We start from the raw sequence: 22380 nt of genomic DNA on the forward strand, positions 1-22380 counted from the left end.
ATCACACAGCATTCTCTTAATGGGTTGAGTTTAACTTATTGCTAAGGTAAAGAGACATCTATGTTAAGGGATTTTGCAGCTTAATATATATATATCTATATAATATATATATCTATATACCAAATAATGCATTCCTCAATAATAATGTCTGATAATGTTGCACTATTCGACTATGAGCTTTACTAAAAACGAAAAAAACTTACGAGCAAAGATAACAGAGACCTCGAGATTAGATTTTAAACTGAAAGAAAACAGTAAAATGTTCTGAACTAAATAAGTTATCAGGATTATTTATAACTCACGATGGATTTCCAAATTCTCTGGTCCTAGGGACAGTACGACAGGGGACCAGAATGGCGGGGAGCAGTGCCCGACAGGGGGAGAGAGACAGAGACACGTCGTAATTTTCCATGACGTGGAACGCCCCCCTCCCCCTTCTACCAAGAGTATACTATATATAAAGACGAAGACTAGTCAACCAGCCATTTCACATCGGCCCCGGCTGCTACGACCTTCACCGAGCGCTCACAGATACAGGTATCTCTCTCTCTCTCTCTCTCTCTCTCTCAGAATGTTTTCCAATTTGAGTCGGGCGGCCGTTACCGTTTGGAAATTGACATCTGCTTCTGAAAATCAACCTTTTCCGAAACGTTGACGTCTGGCGAGTGTTGGAAATGGTTGGTGGTGGTTGATCTGTGGTTACTCTGGTGGAATTTAGTCATAATTAGTCGCCGGTTAGTGGAATAGTCAATGGAAACAATAATATAAATTTGGCAACTTCACACAACGCTAGATGGCAACACTTGTAGTTAACAAACTGGTTTAAGATCCCTTCCGCGATTCTTGGTCTACGGTGACTCTTAATGTGACTCTAATTCCTTATGTAATGGTTTACTGTACTCGCTAATGTTCAGTGGTAAAGGGCATTCAAAGATGCACATAAAAAAAATCTTCTTTTCCAGTGTGTGCTGTAAATTTTGCCACTTAACTGGGAAAGTTACAAACTTTAGTCTAATGTGCAACCAATTCAACCTGAGAAAGTTAAAAACTTTAGTCTAATGCGCTACCAATTCAACCATTGGAAAAGTAAATCCACAATAATATATCTGATCTTATTTAAAATACAAAGCAGAAAGCTTTTAATAATTGTATTCAGATTGACAAGGACTGTGCAGGTCTTCGAAAGCTTTCTGCTTTGTATTTTAAATAACAAGATCAGACATATTATTGTGGATTTACTTTTCCATTTTATTTTATTAACTCATGTGATTATGAGGTTTCTTTGAATTCAACCATTCTAATTCCTTGACCCAATCTTTGGAAAACGCTGAATTTTTGGGCCAAAACGTAACTGGTGATAATGCTGATGATTAAAGGTGGCTCTTTCACCTGGGCGAGATGATCATAAAGTATTCCACTATGACAAAGCATGAAAACCGCATATTTTAGAGAGATAAGTAAACTTCCTTCGGAAATTTATTAGAAATGCTACAGTGGATCTGGCGGTGAAAGCGGATTCGTTATTATCAGTCAAGTTTTATCTTCTGATGAACTGTTGACCTAAGTGGCTAGAGTAGCTCTCAAAACCTTTGTGCTGAATTAGGAGATACAAGCAAACAAACATCATTTGAAAGATAACGTTCAACAAGGCCGATGTACATGACTTTACGGACAAAAACGTTGCGTTTTTATTAGCACAATCTGTATTTAGCTCCGTCGCGTGGGCAGCGATGGGGAGGGATTGGGTTGGGGTGGGAGGAGGAACAATATAATCGTTGGGAGCGTTCTATTCCTTTCTGAACTGACAAGCTTATCAGTGGAATTTATTTTTTAACAATAATGGTGAATAGATCAGAAAGAAAAAGAAAAAAAACATCTGTTGAGCTCTACATGGTTGAAACTCACCTCCATATCACGTGGCCGGGTCGAGCCTATCACGGGGGTATGAAAAACTAGAATTTTTAGACCATGTCCTTGTTGAAGGAGGTTTGTGGGGAGGGGGAGAGATCATTCTTGCAGACAGCCTTGTTGTTATACTAACTTAATCCTTGATCTTTTAATGCGTAATCAGGCGCGAACGGTAGGCGCCAGCATAGATCAAATATGCATGTATTCTTACATAGATGATTACAAAAACGTGCACACCACGTACACACATATATATGTGTGCATATTGGACGTCAAAGTTGTTTTTCACTCATCTTGAGAGAGCATTGTTCAAATGCCGAGTCCACCAACAAAAAGATTGGGTGCGCTCTATTGGTCTAGTGCTGTTGTTTCTTTTCTTCATCTCGATTATATTAAAGCTTCTCACGTAATAAATTACCGTAACATATTGCTGCGTGTTTGTGATTCTGCTTTCGTTAACCAGATAGGCGATACTTTAACCCTTTTCAGGCAAATTATTTGCTCTATGATACCAGTCTTACTCGATGTATTTTAGCCTATTCCTCTGCCTTTTCTTTACTTAATGTTTTAGTTACTGCTCTTCTGAGCACGATTAGAAAGGTTCTCGTTCTCTCTTATGGTTCCGCAGCGGAGGTAGTGCCATCAGTGCACCTCACGCGGTGCACTGTAGGCATTACTTTCGGGTCTTTGCAGCGCCCCCTCAACCCCTAGCTGCAGCCTCTTTCATTCCTTTTGCTGTACTTCCGTTCATATTCTGTTTCTTCCATCTGACTTTCCACCCTCTCCTAGCAGCAGCGCCTCAGTGGCGTGATCGGTATGGTCTTGGCCTGCCACCTCGGTGGTCGCGAGTACGATCCTCGGGCATTCCATTGAGGAGTTAGAGATGTGTATTTCTGGTGATAGAAGTTCACTCTCGACGTGGTTCGGAATTCACGTAACGCCGTTGGTCCCGTTGCTGAATAATCGCTGGTTCCATGCAACGTAAAAACACCATAAAAACAGACACTCGATGATTTATACTATTAGGGAGAAATAAGCGTCGACACTTTAGAATTAATCACAGAAAAGACGACTGTGCCTTTGTTTGAAGTTATGTTGAACTGACAACCTAGTCCTAGTGGGTACAGTAAGGGACTTCAATACTGATTTGATTTGTGCGGATGACTCAAAAGGCACCTATACTGACCTTGAAATGACAGAAGGCACCTATATTGACCTGGTAATGACAGAAGTTTTCAACTCTAAAAACTGTCCCTTCAAAATCTCTTTCATGAAATCCAGAAGCAAGAGGAAACAAAGTCAAACAAGAAGCAGATCGCTGCTCTCCTCTGGTTTTATTCATATTACGAGCTTGTTGGCGGGCGCTGCGTGCGCTGGAACCCGGCACTGTTGTCTTCCCTACCCTCCTGATCCCCCACCTACCCCACTCCCACAATGGACGGAAAAACAGGTCTGCAGGAGGATGGATGGATGTCTCCCCTACCTTCCCATTCCCCTACCTACCCCGCCTCCAACCGGGACAGACAAACTGGTTTACAGGGGATGTGTGGCTATGCCAAGTCTCCCCTAGTGTCACCCGGGAGAGGACAAAGAAGATCCACTCCGATTTTATTATTACAGATTTTATTATTCAGACGAAACAAGCCCACAGGAGCCACTGACCCGAAATCTGAACATCCTAAGTATACAGTGCTCATTATTTAAAAAAAAAAAAAAAATACACTCTAAAGGTCTTTTCACAATAAATGCATATATATGTAATTTATGTACAAGAATCAATGAAATTATTCATATTTTTTATAGCTTAACATACTTGAATTTACTATGTATATACATTACATATACCCATACCTATACACTGTATATACATACTCATTTCACATACCTATTCATCTGTATATACTAAAATTCCAAATAACTGCGTTTAAGAAGAGAATAAATGCTTTTACATTTTTTATGCAATACATACATATTCCTGTAGATACTTTCTTATTATTAAAATAATGAAGTATGGATCACTTAACAAAAACCCCGATTTGTAGCTATACCAGATATAAAATCTGCTAATAATACATTTTCTGTGTTCCTGTCTTTCAAACTATTTGTTTCAAAACCAAACATGACTCATCTGGGGACCTCTGAGGACCTCGAGCTGATGATAATGCTCCAAGAATCAGAGAATGCTCTGTGACCCAGTCAACTGATCAAGAATAGTTCCTCCTCTTCTTCCAGAACTTGGCCATGCTTAAGACTGGGATGTTCAGAGTATTTAGCCCACTGATCTCTCTTCCCTTGCTAAGACATTGCACCTTTGTCAAGCTGTTGCAATGATGCAAGATAGATATGAGGCTAAGTTTATAATACCTTAGAGCTGCTCTCGTTAAGGGGGACTTTCTTGAAGCCAAGATATGTCTATCCTGATGGTTAAGTTTCTCTGCCTTTTAGGCGGATAATTTTAACCCTGCTGTCATCATCTATAAGCTTTGGCATTTGGAGAAACAAGAATACACGATAAGACATTTACACGAAGACAGTGCTAAATATGAATTATTTATACACATGCAGGCACATGCACACACATTATATACAATATGTGTGTGTGTATGTGAATATACATATATGCATGTAATAAATACATTCTATTTCGCCCATTCAAACGTGTATATATATATATATATATATATATATATATATATATATATATATATATATATATATGTGTGTGTGTGTGTGTGTGTGTGTGTGTATGATTGCCTGATTTCATATTTCAAAACTTTTGCCCTTCTCCAAGATCTGCAGGAAATAAATAAATTCTATTTCTCCCATTCAAACGTGCCTTCCTCTGCACCTGCACGAGTAGGGAAAAATGCCAAGAGGAGAAAGACAAAAGAAACGCTACAAAGCTTTGCCAACTCCTAAACAGCCACTAACCCTTCCTGCCAGATAACATACACATCCCCAAGAGCAATGTCATATATGACCACGAAAAGATTATTTCTGCTAAACTTCACCGTAATGGAGTGTGGCAAAAAAAATGGAATTCCGGTTGTTATATTGTCACAAGCGCTATAATCCTCACCACGTGACATTGTGTGGATATAAGCAAGGCCTCAATATAGGCCTATAGTCATAGCACTGGTCTCCAAGTTCTGCTGCCATGCTTTCTCATGGGAAGGAATTCCTGTGAGACTTGATAAATCTTAAGTCTTCCACTATATGGGAACTCCTTATTAAGTACAGGTTTTAAGATTAAAGACCAGTTTTAATTTTGAAAAAGATTTTCCCGTAGTAACTATTCCTTGCGTTGTTTAAAAAAAATTATTATTATTTTCAAACAAAAACAAAAAAACCCTTCCGCGCTGAAACTGAAGGAATGTCGAAAGATTATTTCTTGTCTTACTTTATGGCTTTTGACACCTTCTAGAAAGAGGCTGTCTTACACTATAACTTCTGTGGGTTCACTTTGGTGTAGAACAATTTTCCCTATATTTCCAAATTTTGGAATGAGGTTGTGAAATATATGTCACTGGCAGTTACCTTTCCACGGGTAACTGAAGAGATTTTTAGGTTCAGAATTTGTCCCCCTAAGCCAAAAGGTTCCATTAAAAATGTGTGAGCTTATAATCTTATTTTTGCTTGAATGGTGAAGTGGTTCCATGATTCTTGCTGATGCCGAGGATGTCATCCTAAAACAAGTTTGCCATATTAGTACTCAAGCCTCCTTAGAGGGATAATCTGGTTTTCCAGGAAGACCTTAGTACTTTAACATTTTCTGTACTCTTCTCCCGTTTTACAGGATAAGGGACAGGTGGCTGTGAGAGAGTTTAGTTTTACACAAAACCAGGGTTGCCATTCTCTCCTGGTTGTCCCACGGTGCCCTGGTTCGCTAACCCTCAAATATTTTTGCTAAATCCTGCACTGTAAAGGCTTCAGGTTTGTTATTGTCCTTATGTGGCCATAAGGTCTACACACGAGTGATCAGCTCACAATCAGCAAAATTACCAAATGCAGGGAACAACCCTGGCATTAGAGAGAGAGAAAATTTCAAGTCCATTACGACTACTACCTAATCATCTCTCAGGTAAACTATTGCTAACAGTTAGCAATGTTAATTACCCCTTACAAAAGAGAAAAATGCTAAAAACCTTGTATAATTGGTCAACCAGTGCAAAGTCGAGCCACGGCCTAGCATTATCATTATACACAAAATCATACCTTTCCAGACTATCTTGATTTTCTTGTCGTTCTCATTGTTGCGCCATGATTCTTATAAACTTCATTGATACCTTACTTAATGCCAACTAAAAATCACTGCCAAAGACCGTCAGGCTCGAATTAAAACAAAATATTAGGAATAAGACTCCATCCAGGAGACAGCAACCCCTGTATAAAAACGAGATCTGCAACTGCTATCAAGAAAAGTGATACAGGAAAGCCATAAGCCCTGAGGATGAGCTCAGTTTGTCCTAACCAAGATTATCTGAATTACTTCAACGAGACAATAAGTTCTGAAGCAATATTGTTAACCAAACTACATACAATAACACACTCGTTTGAATGATCATAGCTCTAATGAGAATCTAGCAGGAATCTAGAGGAAAAGATAGAAGGAAAGGCTGACTGATTAAAAATGAGGACACAATGAAATGACTGACAACAATAACATGATGCTTAGAACAGCCACTGTGGCATCTCTACGAAAGACCTGTTGCACGGTAGTCTTAAAGTCTTTCAAGTGTCATGTCTATTTTTTTTAATAACTCTAGCAACGGCTGATATCTGAATTTTGCTAGACTCATATCACGAGATTTTGGCATCCGAAAGGCATGTGGATCGAGTTGCTACTTGGAGGCCGACTCTTTGCCAAAATTCTTTTCTTTAGACTCATTCTCAAGTATTTGCCAAAATTCTTCTCATTTAGACTCATTCTCAAGCATTTGCCAAAATTCTTCTCATTGAATTCATTCTCAAGCATAAAGAACTCACAACTGATCCCTAGAATTACAAAAAAATATAATAATAATATGAGAATTACCAAGTATCTGACTAAAAACTTATTTCCAACTAAATCAAAGCTGGCATAAGGATTACTTCATTATCTGTTTAACTTAAAACAGGGAAGAGATGAGAATTCATCTCTCTGCATCACCTGATAAGAATAAAATCTTATCGTGTTATGAAACTTGAAACTAAAATTCAGTAGTTGCGCTATTTCGTTAAATTTTTAACTCCATAACCGTTAAGTTTATGTATTTCACTCCAGTTATTTCTGAATCGTTTGACTGTTAAACTGTTCTGTGATTTACTCTCGTCGCAAATTACAGTGAAAAAGGAAACGTAAAACCTAAAATGGATTACGAACATCACATTGAACCCGTTTTATGTTTCAGCTATGAAGACTGTCGGGATTATTGGCTGTGGAGCGGCTGGACTCTGCGCTGCTCGACAGGTTCTAGCAACCGGGAAATTCGTACCGATAGTATGGGAACAATCATCGGGCGTTGGAGGAACCTGGAGGTATAATCCAGACACAGGAAAAGACGAGAATGGCTTGCCTATCCACTCGAGCATGTATAAAAATCTCAAGTAAGTATACCCTACTGTTACCGTTCTTACCAGCAGTTCCAATAAGCTTTCTATTCAAATTAAGTCTAAAAGAATGCATAGATCTATGGCAACATCTCCCTTATTCTTGAAGACCCCTTATTGCATGCGAATGATTAAGATCGAAAAAAAAATATTCCACCATAAAAGAAATATAGCATTTATATGATACTAAGTAAAGTGACAAACCTATTCGGCCTAATAAATAAACCTCTGGCTTCCTATGCCACTCGGATTCCTGCATTCCGTATAGCCATTTATTACTTATTTATAATCACGGGATCCCGATAAATTTGGCAGATTATTGCTGCAGATCGCAGTGGTGCTTCTCTTTCTTGTTGCCCACACCATTACTAAATTGGTAACAAATGTACAGGTAAATATATTTGAACTGTTTAAGAAGTCACCACATTATGTGTGTGTGGTAATCTGAATAGTCTAGCCATTAATTCTCACACATCCTCTACTGGCATAGTATACTCTGGATAATATTAAATACCCATTACCCGGTCCCTTTTCTTCTATTTCCTCCATTATTTACATTCTGTGTTAACAACCTCGTAAATGGTAGAAGCACTTGATCTACTTGTAACACTAGTCTCTCTCTCTCTCTCTCTCTCTCTCTCTCTCTCTCTCTCTCTCTCTCTCTCTCTCTCTCTCTCTCTCTCTCTCTTTGGGGCTGTACTCCGATTTTTACCTCTGTTAAATACTAACCAGCTCCAAGTTCTATACCTCCACAAGACCACAACTACAGACTAGTCGTCCAATAATGCTTTTCGTAAACCTCTACGAGCTTCTATCTACACCGTTAGGTCTAGCATCCAACCCAAAAGTAAGTTAGGCGTTGACTAAGTTTAACGAATTCATTGTTACGTAAAAACTTCCTTGCGAGATCTTTTCAGGTTCGGTATTTTTCCAGTCCTTTAGTATTGTTTCAATTGACCTTTTGCTATGCCGTTTCTACCAAATTTCTTTTTGTGGCTACTTTAGTCCTACTAGGAGTTCTAGCTGATTTCTACCTCATACGCTTTGAGTTTAGCGTCCATGATATAGAAAGCCTTGTAGTACACATAAAGAGTGGAAGGTAATCTTGTCATAAGTTCTTGATCGCAGACAAGATGGAACAAAGCACTGTATTCGCCTTACAATCGCTCTTCCTTAAAGTCCCAAATAACGTTCCCTCCCTCCAAAAAATTCATCCAGACAATGATTTTTTTAATATTCCTTGAATGGATTAAACCTGAAGAACCCAAACTAAGTTGCCAACGCATCAAATAGCTAATACCTGGAGGACAATTTGAAGCTCTCTCGTTCTCTTTTGGTTTAACTTTAGTTTCATCTACCTCGGTAGTTCCGTCAGTGACAATGTGCATCAAACATTTCAAGCCTCTCTTCCCGGAGATTCCTGATTCCCTTTCAAGTCCCTTAAAACAACCGTATGTTATGTTTAAAAGAAAAAATAACAAGGAGTGGTGGTAGTCTGGCCACCTATCGAAGAAAAACCTTAAATCTATGTTACCATAATTTGTTGAAGTTATTTCCAGTTTGATTGTATTTAAGTCATGATGGATCAAGACTTAATCCTCTACCAGTGTCTAGTTTCGCCTCTCAAAACCCAGTACTTCCATCTTGGCCCAAATGAATATTTTCCAACTCTCCTGAATTGAATGAACAATAAGACCTGCTCCTAGAGATAAGTGAGCACACGATGTCTCCTCGGATGGACTAACAAGTCTTTGAGACATCTTAATCCTTGTAACTCCTTATAACTCCCATGAAAGTTCTGCTGGTGCTTCACTCCACCAAACCTCTTGGCCTGTTTGCCTTTCAACAGTACTTTCTTTTAATCTTTAATTGTATTCGTATATTTTACCTATCAGTGTTGTTTTAAGACTTTTTCATAAGGATAGCCCATAACTGCGCTTCCAAGAGAAAGATTTTGCATATCTTATCAATTTTTCCAAGTTTTGTTACATGATGATCCGTACAACTCACTGGGTATTCAAAAGTGCTTCAGACTTATATTTGAATAATTTAAATTGTTCATCCTAATACTAATACCGGTGTCGTTTAAAGCAACATTTTGGAATTTTCATCTTCTACTTGGTGGTTCCTTAATTTTGGTACTTATCTCCAGATAACTGAAGAAAATATTCCTCGCTTCAATTTTGCTTTTAATATCCTTTCCCTCTGCCATAATTTAGCTTTACTGTCTCCTTTTCCTTAGGTGTAAATTTCGTGATTATTTAACCAAACTGTGGAACACACACTGCCTGGCTTCAGTGGGACTAAACGGGACAGGCCGTAATCACATTATATCATTTGATCTTGTTTAACCAGAAATGAAATGGAGTATAAAATCTATACCTATGAGGTGTAACGGGAAGAAAACCTCAAAGCAGTTACATTATGAAACACTTGCTAAATGAGGGTGGACGGTAAGATGGAAGGAAGAGAATATGAATGGAGGTGGGGTAAAAAGAATGAAAGGGGTTGTAGCCAGGGGACGAAGGGACGTTGCAAAGAACCCAAAATAGTCCCTTTGCCAAGAACCCAAAATAATGCTGCAGTGTACTGTGTGAGGTGTACTGAAGGCACTACCTCCCTGCGTTGTTTTAACCTCTTTCCAGATATCTTGTGATCAGTGCTCCAAAAGAATTTGGAGGTAGATCTACGTAATAACTCCGCGTCGGGTATTCCTTTGGATATTACAGTTTCCTTTAGTATTTGAGTTCCTTATTAAGATTTTGCCTTTATTTTTTTGGGGGGTCGGCTGTATTTAACCGCCAGGGGCTAGTACTAAACACGGCGAAATACATTGGACGCCCCAATCCCCAGTGGTATTCCTTGCAGTCCGTGCGGAGTTATTGTCTAGAATTACCATTTTGGACTTACCACGAGGTATCTCGTAAAAAAAAAAAAGTTAAATGCTAACATAGGCCTAATACGAGATATCTCATAATCCACAGAGTTGTTTTAATCAGGCATGGCCCAAGCAATTCTTTTAAGTCTGCCCTCTTACTGGTTTTCTCTGCATCGATGTGACCACTATCAATTAAAGGGGAACTTTTCTATTCCAGAACAAACCTGCCCAAGGAAGTTATGGGATTTCCTGACTTCCCATTTCCCAAAGGAGGAGAGTCCTTCGTCCACCACACCAAAGTTGTAGAGTACCTTCAGGATTATGCAGACCATTTCAACCTTGAACCCAGGATAAAGGTAACTGCCGATTCACACACGTAGATATGGTTTGTTTGTTTGTATAGTGTTTTTGTGTTGCGCGGAACCAGTGGTTATTCGGCAACGGGACCAACGGCTTTACGTGACTTCCGAATCACGTTGAGAGTGAACTTCTATCACCAGAATTGCACATCTCTTACTCCTCGGTGGAATGCCCAAGAATCGAACTCGCGGCCACCGAGGTGGGCGGCCAAGGCCATACCGATCACGCCACTGAGGCGCTCGTAGATATGGCGATCTTTATTTTCCACAAATGCCACACAACCATGGGTATTAACGCTATCCTAAGGATGCCTCTACACTAGAGGAAAACATGCACACATCACAGAGAGGTAGACTACAAGTGAGCGACTTACTGGTATTTCTAACCCGTGCTTCATGTGGTGTTTCAGCATTTCCCAAAGATTCATTCTACCCATTTGGTCGTTAGAACGCCTCAGCGGCGTCGTTGGTATTAGCGTCCCACCTCGGTGGTCGCAGGTTCGATTCTCGGCCATTCCATTGAGGTGTTAGAGATGTGTATTTCTGGTGATAGAAGTTCACTCTCGACGTGGTTCGAAAGTCACATAAAGCCGTTGGTCCCGTTGCTGAATAACCACTGGTTCCATGCAACGTAAAAGCACCATACAAACAAACAAACAAACTTTTGGTCGTTAACGTGTTTTCCAGTTGTTTGTGACATGTGTGCAATAAGTTAAACATATTTTATCGCAGTATACATAGGTACACGCACACTTATACACTACACAGATGTTTCGATCATGCAAGCCAATTCTGAATCTGAGGTCACAACTGTGGAATGATTGCAAACGCGTTACTTGCATGGCATTCTTTAGTAGTTTTCCTAAAACTCGCTAAGCTTTTAATACAGTCATATATTTTCAGAGAATTGCCACCTCCTGTTAAAGAAGTTATCTCAGTAAAGCAGTGATAACACGAAGCGAAAGAAAGTAGGCTTTTAAATTCTTCTTCGTCATTAATTACGTTGTCTTCCATTTGCTGTCTATTGCATTGAAACGTCTATTCTAAGCACACACGCTCTCTGATCCATACTCTTTTACAGTTATAGTCATAACAATTTCCTTGAAGAAAATAAGTTCTGCTTGTTTTTTCAAAGAAACAGACAAGCCATGTATAGGTAAAATTAAGACTGTATTGAATGTCCTTCAAAACAGTTGCTAATTGTTTTCTGTTCGAAGCTGATTTTTAACTTTTATATTTTTCCAGGTCACATCTTAATCTATATTCGCCAAAGAAGTTCTTCTCCGAACAAAATTTAAACTTAATGTGCCCCTTGTCGACATTAGTCCGTTTTCAGTTCAAAATTATGTTTTCTTAAGCGCAATTAATTCAGAAGACAAGTAACCAAGTTAAAGTTACTCTGGTTTATAAGCTTTTATAACCAGATACCGTTAATAATCTTACTAAAATGGGCGTTATGTCTGTCCGTCCGTCTGTCATTCAGTCACGGTCAAACGGCTGGTCCGATGGGCATGAAACTTGGCAGGGTTATAGTGGGGACTACTTAGATGGTTTATAATGGGGTTTCATCCTACCTCGCCCCCAACCCCCAGCCCAAATGGGCGTTATGTCTCTCAAGGGACGGGTGGAAAACCGCTCGTCGGACGGGTAATCAGCTAGTATATATAAATATAAATTATTATTATTATATATATATATATATATATATATATATATATATATGATATATATATATATATATATATATATATATATATATATATATATGTATATATATATACATATATATGTGTGTTATATAGTACATACATACATACATGCATACATATATATATATATATATATATATATATATATATATATATATATATATATATATGTGTGTGTGTGTGTGTGTATGCATGTATGTATGTATGTATATAACACACACATCCTTTGTTATCACTAATTATCTTTGTGCAAAAAGTGTCTAAAACGAAAGTTACTGTTCTGCTGCAAATCAGCTTTGATGATAGGACCAGCTCACAACAATGATTAGTCATTTCATTTCCTCCGAAACCCCAGACACCTGGAAAATTATCCTAAAATTTCTCCTTCTTTCCAGTTCGAACATTTCGTCGAAAAGGTCGAGCCTTTGGAGCAGAAGGATGGATTCCCACAATGGGCCGTCACGGTGAAGGATCTGAAAGAGGGCACCTCCTCCCAGACCATTTGCCAGGCTATCATCGTCTGTAACGGGTAAGTATTTAGAGCCTTCATCTTTGCAATCTGGGAAGAAAAACGGTTGCATGGGTTGAATATGAGCTGTCAGAGAGGCCTCCAAAATGAAATCCGACGCTCCTGATTGGCTGTTGATAACCCAATCACAGGGGTGGAAACTCTCAGTCGCTCGAGAGAGTTCACATAGGTAGGATGTACGTTCCACTTCTCCTGAGGTATGTCTTTCAAAAGTATCCCTCAGGAGAGGTGGACATGCATCCTGCCTGTGTGAACTCTCTCGAAAGAGACCGAGTTTTCAGCTCTGTGATTGGCTTATCAACAGCCAATCAGGAGCGTCGCAAGGGACGGGCCTAGACATCAGATGCATGGTTGATGTGAATGTACTATAGTCACACACCGTTGATTTTAGAGGGATATAAAGGGAATGCCAATTCTGGTGTCTTTTCGGTATTCAAAAGGGGAAAAGGACAAATTCGGTCGTGTAGTGATGAAGCAGTATTATGACTAAAAAAAATGGCTTAAATGAAACTAGACCAATTCATTTAAGAAACAGTCAGTCATTGTCATCCAGGGATATATCGGCCTATACGTAACGAGGGCTACGACGTGCCAGAGCTGTTAAAATGCTTTGCAAACTCCATGTTTTAGGGAATATATACATCCAAAAGCTTTGATAGAGCGGGGTCCCTACTTAACTACTATCTAACTTTCTTTATTTCAGCCATTACTCCATTCCTCGGATGCCTACTCTTCCGGGAATAGAAGACTTCAAGGGACGCCAGATGCACAGTCATAATTACAGAGAACCAACCCCCTTCGCAGGAGCGACTGTGCTGGTTTTGGGTGGCGGGGCTTCCGGCATTGACATATCTCTGGAGATTTCCACAGTAGCTAAACAGGTGAGAGAGAGAGAGAGTGTGGGGAGGGGCGGGGGGCTAGGGGAAGGGATGCTCCAATCCCGAGAAGAAACTAAGGAGTTGCAATGGTGAATCTGTGGGAGCGCTAGGCTTATAGGAGGAACAAATTCAGTTAGTCAAAAGAAGGGACGATTTCGGGTTACAAGAAGAACGAAAAGTATATAAGTTCGAAATATTGTCGAGTACTGCTACCATCCATTGCCTAAATAGCAACCTAGCCCGTACCATATGGTAGCTGTATAGATTATATGCTGCTCGCTCTAAAAACTGAATGGAGCAATTAATCCAAGGAAAATTATAAGATAGCAAGGAGGTTTTGAATTGAACAAAAACAAAGGGGGGGGGGGCGCGTGGGTTAGATGCATTGCTACTTGTTTATTTCTGTCAAAAAGGAAAATAAAGTAGCACTCCAGATTTGAAAAAAAAAAAATTCTCCCAAAAGGAATGGGTAATTCTAATATTGAAAACCAGGACGTAGAAAGGAACTTATGACACTGAAAACAAAAACCTTAAATTAATGGGCTTAACAATAGATATAAATAGATAGTAACTCATTGTCAATAGCCAAAATATTAAGTAGAGAGGTGTTTTCCAACCGTAAAATAGTTTAACAGGTGGACGAAAGGGTCGAGATATTTGAAGACAAACATTCTTGGGAGACACTTATCCTGTCTCAATCACTGGATACACTATCGATTCGAGACTGGGACAAACAACTAACAATGTAAGGGGTTATGAAGACAAGACAGGCGACGTGGTGCACTGAAGGAAGATGCTGTCTGACAGCGAAGGAGCACAAATAGGACTAAGGAGCAGATGTGATGTCAAGATTAGTTTTTATAGAACAGCCAGATACCAAATTACCTGTGAGTGTAACCATTCGATAGGGAGCAATAGTGTTCTGCCAGGGTCTGTGAAATAAGTAGGATTAGAATTTGAAAGGAGTGAGTGGCGACAGGGGGAATGTCTTGGAATGACTAATGCAGTCTCCCAAGGAGCTTGGGCCCTAAAGACCAACGTATGGTACTATATGTACGGGTGTTGGGTGCGCCGGCAAGAGTCATTACTTCGCTTGGAATATCATTGAGGAAACCTTGTAAACCAGCCTCTTGGGAATATATATGGGGAGGGAATGGTATGGAAAGGGAAGTCAGGAAAGGGTTACGAAAAATATGTGGTATAAGATTCGTACTATAGCTGATTCTCTGAACGTTGATTCTTGGGTGAGGAGCCCTATTCCAACGAGACGTTTGTTTGGCGGCCTCTGATTGACTGGTACCGGGAGGTAGGCGGCTCGCTCACTGTTTCAGATTTTTGTATGCAGTTTAGAAAACTAGCAAAATGGTTTTATTTCTTCATTTATCTCACGTTTTTCACAAGATAGGAGGGTAAATTACATAATATATAATTAAGGTAATGTCACGAAGCTAAATGAAAAACGAGAACTGCCGAGATCTTTCGGTCTTAACCACCATTTCCTAAAAGGTTGTTAAAACAGTAGCATCCCGTTTTATATATTTCGTGATCAAGTTATATATATATATATATATATATATATATAATATATATATATATATATATATATATATATATATATATACTATATATATATATATATATATATATATATATATATATATATAATCATAAAAACTTCTTGGGAAAAACATCAAGAAATAAAGATTATTTTTCTACTAAGGCTAAATTTAACATAAAAATTCTTTACATATTAGACAACAATCAAATAAGGATGGCTAGTGATCGTAGTGCTATTGAACTCTTCTAAAAAATAAATCCATATCATTTTTGAGGTGCTAAGAGCTGAAAGAACGCAAGCACTTAATAAATTATTACAATACACATACACAATACAGCCTAGTGGTCAGTATATATATATATATATATATATATATATATAATATATATAATCTCATATATATATATATAGTATATATATATATATATACATATATATACTAGTATATTATATATAACATATATATGATATATATCATATATAGGATATATATATTATAATATATATAATATATACATATTATATACATATATATACATATATATATATATATATATATATGTAATATATATACATATATATATATCATATATACATATATATACATATATAACATCTATATATATATACATATATACAATATATATACATATATATATATACATATACATATATATATATATACATATATATATATATATATATATATATAATAGATACATATATCATATATATATCTATACTCATATACATATATATATATACATATATTATACATATATATATATATGTATATATACACATATATTAAGTATATACATAGTATATACAGTATATATATATATCATATTAATAACATAGATATATAATATATATAATAGGGATATATGTTGTACAATCTATTATACAGATATATATACAGAGATACATAATAACATATATATAATTAGATTATAATATTAAATCTAGATAATATAATACATTATATATACATAATATATATAGACAATGTACACATTATTACATATATATATATAAACATCTATAGATCCTTATATATATTACAATATATATATACAATATCTATATAATGATATAAGATACATATAGTATACATATATAGATCTATTATCCATATATATACATATAGATATATACATATATTACATATATTATTATATATACTAATATATACATATTATATACAATATATATGACATATTATAATATATATACCATATTATAATAGGTATATGTTGACAATATATTAGATATATAGTATATATATATATATATCTACATAGATATAGATATACATATATATATATACTATATATATATAAGATAGATGATATACATATATATATATAAATATATACATATATATACATATATATACGTGATAATACATTAACGATAATACCATAGATATACATATATATTACATAATATATACATATATATATTATACAGATATATACATATATATATATTACATATATAACATAGATATAGAGAGTACAATATATATTATATATGTACATTATATAGATAAAAATATTATATATACATAATAATCTAATAGAAACATATAGATATATATACATTTATATTATATTTATATCTATATATAAGATATAGTATAGATATAAGATAGACTATATAGGATTATATATAATATATATCGACACATATAGTATAAAAGTAGATATATTACTCATAGATATAAAACTATATAGAAGAATAATATTAGATATCTACATAATATATAATACATAATATACAATATGATAATACATAGATATAGTATATATAGACGATGATATATATATCTAGACATATATTGATATATACATATATATAGCTATATAATATATATACATATAGAGATACATATATAATACATATATATACCATATATATATACATATATATACATAATATAGCGAGATATTACAGAATAATATAGAATATGTATATATAATAGATTACATGGAATTTAGATGTAGAAGACAGCTGATTACATATATTTATTCTTAAATATATATATAGATAACATATTATCGTTATTATAGGAGAAGTACTAGATATGATACAATTAGATTTGGATAGATGAATAAGCTTTGTACCATAGAAGATATCTATGTATGTATATTATAATCGATAATAGAGATATATAGAGACAATATGGAAGATATATATTATCTAAGATAGTGAGATTATATATTACATCTAATCTTATATATACCATATATTTGAAAATAGTCATATATATAATATAATAGATATATATAGATAATAACGAGGTAAAAGATATATATAGATACATATTAATAGACAGATGTTACTGAATAGATGACATACCACATTACCGTGATATATATACATACGAAGCAGTACCATATAAATATTATATATTATATATATAACAGATGATAAGTTGATACATTAGGATTATACATAGAGATAGTTATATACGATAAAACAAACGATATATATGTATGATATATATAAATAGTCAGTATAGCTATCGATATATTATATAGATGAATAATGATATCTGATTATGAGCTATCGATAAATAGTAGTATAGGTATACGTGTATGAGAGAATCATAGATTACAAGAGATAGATAGACTTGATAACGTGATAAATACATATAAGATTTATTATATATATATAGTATACCATTAATATAGATAACATATAGATATAGATATATATAGATTATACATTATATATACATTATATAGCCATATACATAGATAGACATATACAATATAGATATATATATAATCCATATACATATATATTAATATACATATATAAATAGAATATAGAGAATATAATTATTATCATATATATATATAAGATATAACAGATATAATACATATAGATAGACATATACAATATATAAACTATATATATATATATATACATATATATAAACATATACATATATAGTATATCTATACATATACATATAGATATGCATATCTATATATATACATACATATATATATACATATATATATATATATATATATATATATATATATATATATATAATTTTGCTGGGTCTAGCATAATCTTGAATGGAGTGTAGCAAAATCTGGCAAAAGAGATCTGGTAACACTGCAATACAGCATAGTGGTCAGCATATACTTAAGACGTGTATATATATATATATATATATATATATATATATATATATATATATATATATATATACAATATGATTCAGTTATACATATATTATTCTATATATATATTATATATATGTATATTATATATATATATATATATATATATATTATTATATATTAAGTATATACTGACCACTATGCTGTATTGCAGTGTTACCAGATCTCTTTTGCCAGATTTTGCTACACTCCATTCAAGATTATGCTATACCCAGCAAAATTATGCTATCGGGATGGTGAAATTATGCTAACTTAATGCGGACTTTCAGAGCTACTTTATTTTCACAAAAACCTATTATGAACATAATTGTTAACCGTAACATGTAACGGAAAAGAAAGGCGGACAACCTTACTTGTATGGGCATGTAGAAATGAAATTATGGTATCAACACAATTGCCTGACTGTTGACAATAAACAAAAGAAACTTCCAGGCCCATATAAAGTAACTCATTACACACAATAATGAATAAAAAAAATTGCTCTTTAGCTAAAAAAAAAAAATGTAAACATGAATGGTTATTTCTAGTGGCTGTTTATTTATTATAGAAGTCTTCATTCACTGGTCTAATCACATCTCGTGATGGTTCAAAGTTAATGCATTCGCCTGCTTTTCTTACACCTTCCCCACATAGGAGTTCATTTGTCAATGAAGCATTGGACAGCCTATTTCGCTTCTCATTCTTCTTCAAGTTGACTAATGAGAAGATGCGCTCACAGTCAGCATTTGAGACCGGGACACTTAGTAAAGCTCTGGAAAATTTGGAGAGGATATGATAATTTCCACTAGCATGAACCTTACTCCAAAATGACTCAATGTTCGTATCCTGTGACAAAAATCTTTCAATGTCACCATTTCTCGACAATGAACGCCATTCATTATCTAACTCTTGTTGTTCACACACTGTAATGATATTGGGAAATTTAGAGGAAATTTCAAAAACTTGTGTTTTCTCACTTCCTGCCAAATCTGTGGGATCAAGAAAAGAATACACCTTAACAGAGTCAAGTCCTTTAGTGAAAGCCGCTTTTGTAACTGCATTGCTAATTCTACCAAAAAATTTCTGAAGGCGTTCAAACATCAGACTTGTGTACCGATCATCCCTCACATTAGAGTATCCTGAAGCATCCTAGCAAATTTCACACCACCATATATTTGCAAAGCAGGAAGATGGTTATGAAGGTCTCTAGGGTCAATAGTAATTAGCTGCTGCAAGGGGGCTTTCAAAATTGATGGCTTGATGAAGCAGCTGACAATCTGAATATGTAGCTGATTGCAATCCTTGACAACAAGATGAATTGTTGCGTGCGAGCTTTGGAAGTTAACATTCAGTTTGTCAGTCATTGCCAGAATATACTCCAAGAACTGAAAGTATAAATGTGTGTATGGATACTGAATTCACTGTACAAAAAAAATCAGAAGACTGTAACCTATCCTCAGTATGAGCTAACTGAAAGTACAAATGCAAAACTTTCCACTGATCCAGAATTCTTGACACACACGCACTTAAAGAAAGCCAGCGTATATCATGAAGTTTCAGAATTCGTTGCTGTTGACAATGCATAAATTCCTGAAAATCTTTTAGGTCCCGTAACCTCTTGCTTGAATGAGAAAAATAACAATTACCTTCTCGGATCACTTGTTCCAGTGACTTTGGTAGTAGTTTGTTGAGTGACTGACAGCTAAAGAAATGGAATGACAAACACATTTTATCAAAAGCAAGTTAGGGTTTTCATCTCTCAACCTAGAAACAATGCTATCGTGGCTACCAAACATCACATTAGTTGTGTCAGCAGCAAATCCCACACAGTTAGATAAATCTAAATCATTAGCTTTCAGTTCATCGTAAAGAACATCAAAAAGTTGCTCAGGAGTTTCTCCTTTCAATGCTGGTAAACCAAGTAAATGGGTTTCAATTTTCTGCACAGATAAATCAAAATACATTACTACAATTGCCATGACAGACTCAATAGAAATGTCAGTAGATTCGTCAATTATGAGTGAGAAATGCCGAGTTTCTTTAAGATTTTTCAGTAGGTCTTTCCTGAAATGTACAGCAAGAACATTGTCAACAAGAGCAGCACATTTGGTGAGCTTGTTTGCATAAGCTTTTGCAATTTCTGAATCTAGGAACATTCTTGCAAAAACCATAGACATATGATCCATCACTTTATACGCAAGATGGTGCTCCACGGCCATGGCATCTGCCAGAATACCTGCCTTAGAAGTAGCATTCTTAATGTTAGTGGGTTCTTCGAACATTCTAGATACCTGCAAATAAAGGAAAAATCAGGTAATTGACTCGGCCTTATAGGTCTACGGTTATTTTTATATTTTAAACCTGACCTTCAAAATTCAAGATAGTTCAGTTGCAGTAATCCCTTACTTTATTTTATTGATTGATTTATTATTATTATGATGATGATTATTTTAATAAAACCCACCTTATTGCTTCCCTGGGATGACTCGGCAAGTGACTGGTGTTTCTTTGATTTCATGTGGGTCTGTAGCACAGACAGCTTTGGCTTCAGGGTACAGTTGCACATCTTACAAAATGCACTTTGGTTTGTAGGATAATTTTTATTCCTGGCGAGAAAACTTTTCATCTTGGGATCAGCCAGCCACTCACCTCGGAACTGCTGTGGATATGATTTCTTAGCCACCTTTCTCTTATTTTTTGTTTGTTTGTATGGTGTTTTCACGTTGCATGGAACCAACCACGCCACTGAGGCGCTGAACTCTTCCTCTAGTACCAGTAACCACAGTGCTACTACTATCATCCGTGTCCGAGGAAGTAGAGGGCTTCTCTTGATAACCACAAGCCTCTCTGTTTCCTTTCTTCGACATTATCAGCTCTGTCCTGTCTAAGGATTCACAATTTCAAACCAGTGGCGGCTGCACTGTACCACCCAGTCCAAACAACCCAGTATATATGAGTAATTACTGGGTCCGGGGAGATGAGGTCTGTCAGAACAGCTTTCCTGGAGTTTGACTAAGCGGACAGGATATGTACAGGACTTCAGGTCCAGGACGGTTTCATTTCGTAGTCGACCGTGTAAGACTCCACAGCGACCGTTATTATTTTACATAATTTTTAATTTCGTAAACTATATTGTTTTGTTTATTTTTATTGCTGAATAAACATTTCCATGGTATTTCTCTTAATTTTCTCAAATTATGCTATTTTTATGGCAAATGTCCCTGAATTACGCTAAAATTATGCTAAATTGATGAGTGTGCTAAATATTATGCTAGTTTAGGAAATTACGCTCAATTTATGCTATTAATATAAAATTATCCGAGATCTGGCAACATTGCAGTGTATAGTATAGTGCTATATTTTAAGTGCTTGCGCTGTTTCAGCTTTTAGCACCTCAAAAATGATGAGAATATTGAAAAACTAGAAGGAATGAATTTCGACTGCGCTACGATCAATAGTCATGCTTATTTAATTGGTTTCCCATAGATAAAGAATTTTTATGTTAAATTTAGCCTTAGTTGAAAAATAATCTTAATTTCTTTATGTTTTTCTCAAGAATCTTTAATTGTCTATTTTATTTTAATGATAAAATGTAAATTGATTGACACACGAGACTGAAAAAACGAGAAGGAGGGAGAGAAAGAGGTGAATGACGAAAGCAAAGCTTCATCAGATCTGAATCCCAGGTCGTGTCCCCTGTGCCAGGTAAGCGCATGTCAGCAGTTGTAGTACTAAAAGTTTTCTCAGAACCGGGTGATCCGCGACATAAGAAGACAGATTCTTCATTTTC

The 22380-nt window shown here is 35.6% G+C and overlaps 1 protein-coding gene across 1 annotated transcript in view; it reads left to right on the forward strand.

Annotated features, from left to right (window-relative positions):
* Positions 1 to 380: 380 nt before the first annotated feature.
* Positions 381 to 22380, forward strand: part of LOC135221839 (uncharacterized) — a 29163-nt gene continuing 7163 nt past the window's right edge. Inside the window, exons 1-5 of the mRNA XM_064259753.1 lie at positions 381 to 537; positions 7299 to 7494; positions 10593 to 10731; positions 12839 to 12972; positions 13676 to 13853. Of these exons, the coding sequence (XP_064115823.1) occupies positions 7301 to 7494; positions 10593 to 10731; positions 12839 to 12972; positions 13676 to 13853 (645 nt within the window). The 5' untranslated portion in view covers positions 381 to 537; positions 7299 to 7300. The remainder of the gene's footprint in view (positions 538 to 7298; positions 7495 to 10592; positions 10732 to 12838; positions 12973 to 13675; positions 13854 to 22380) is intronic.

Source organism: Macrobrachium nipponense, chromosome 3 (assembly GCF_015104395.2).
Source record: "Macrobrachium nipponense isolate FS-2020 chromosome 3, ASM1510439v2, whole genome shotgun sequence".
Taxonomy (NCBI): Eukaryota; Metazoa; Arthropoda; class Malacostraca; order Decapoda; family Palaemonidae; genus Macrobrachium; species Macrobrachium nipponense.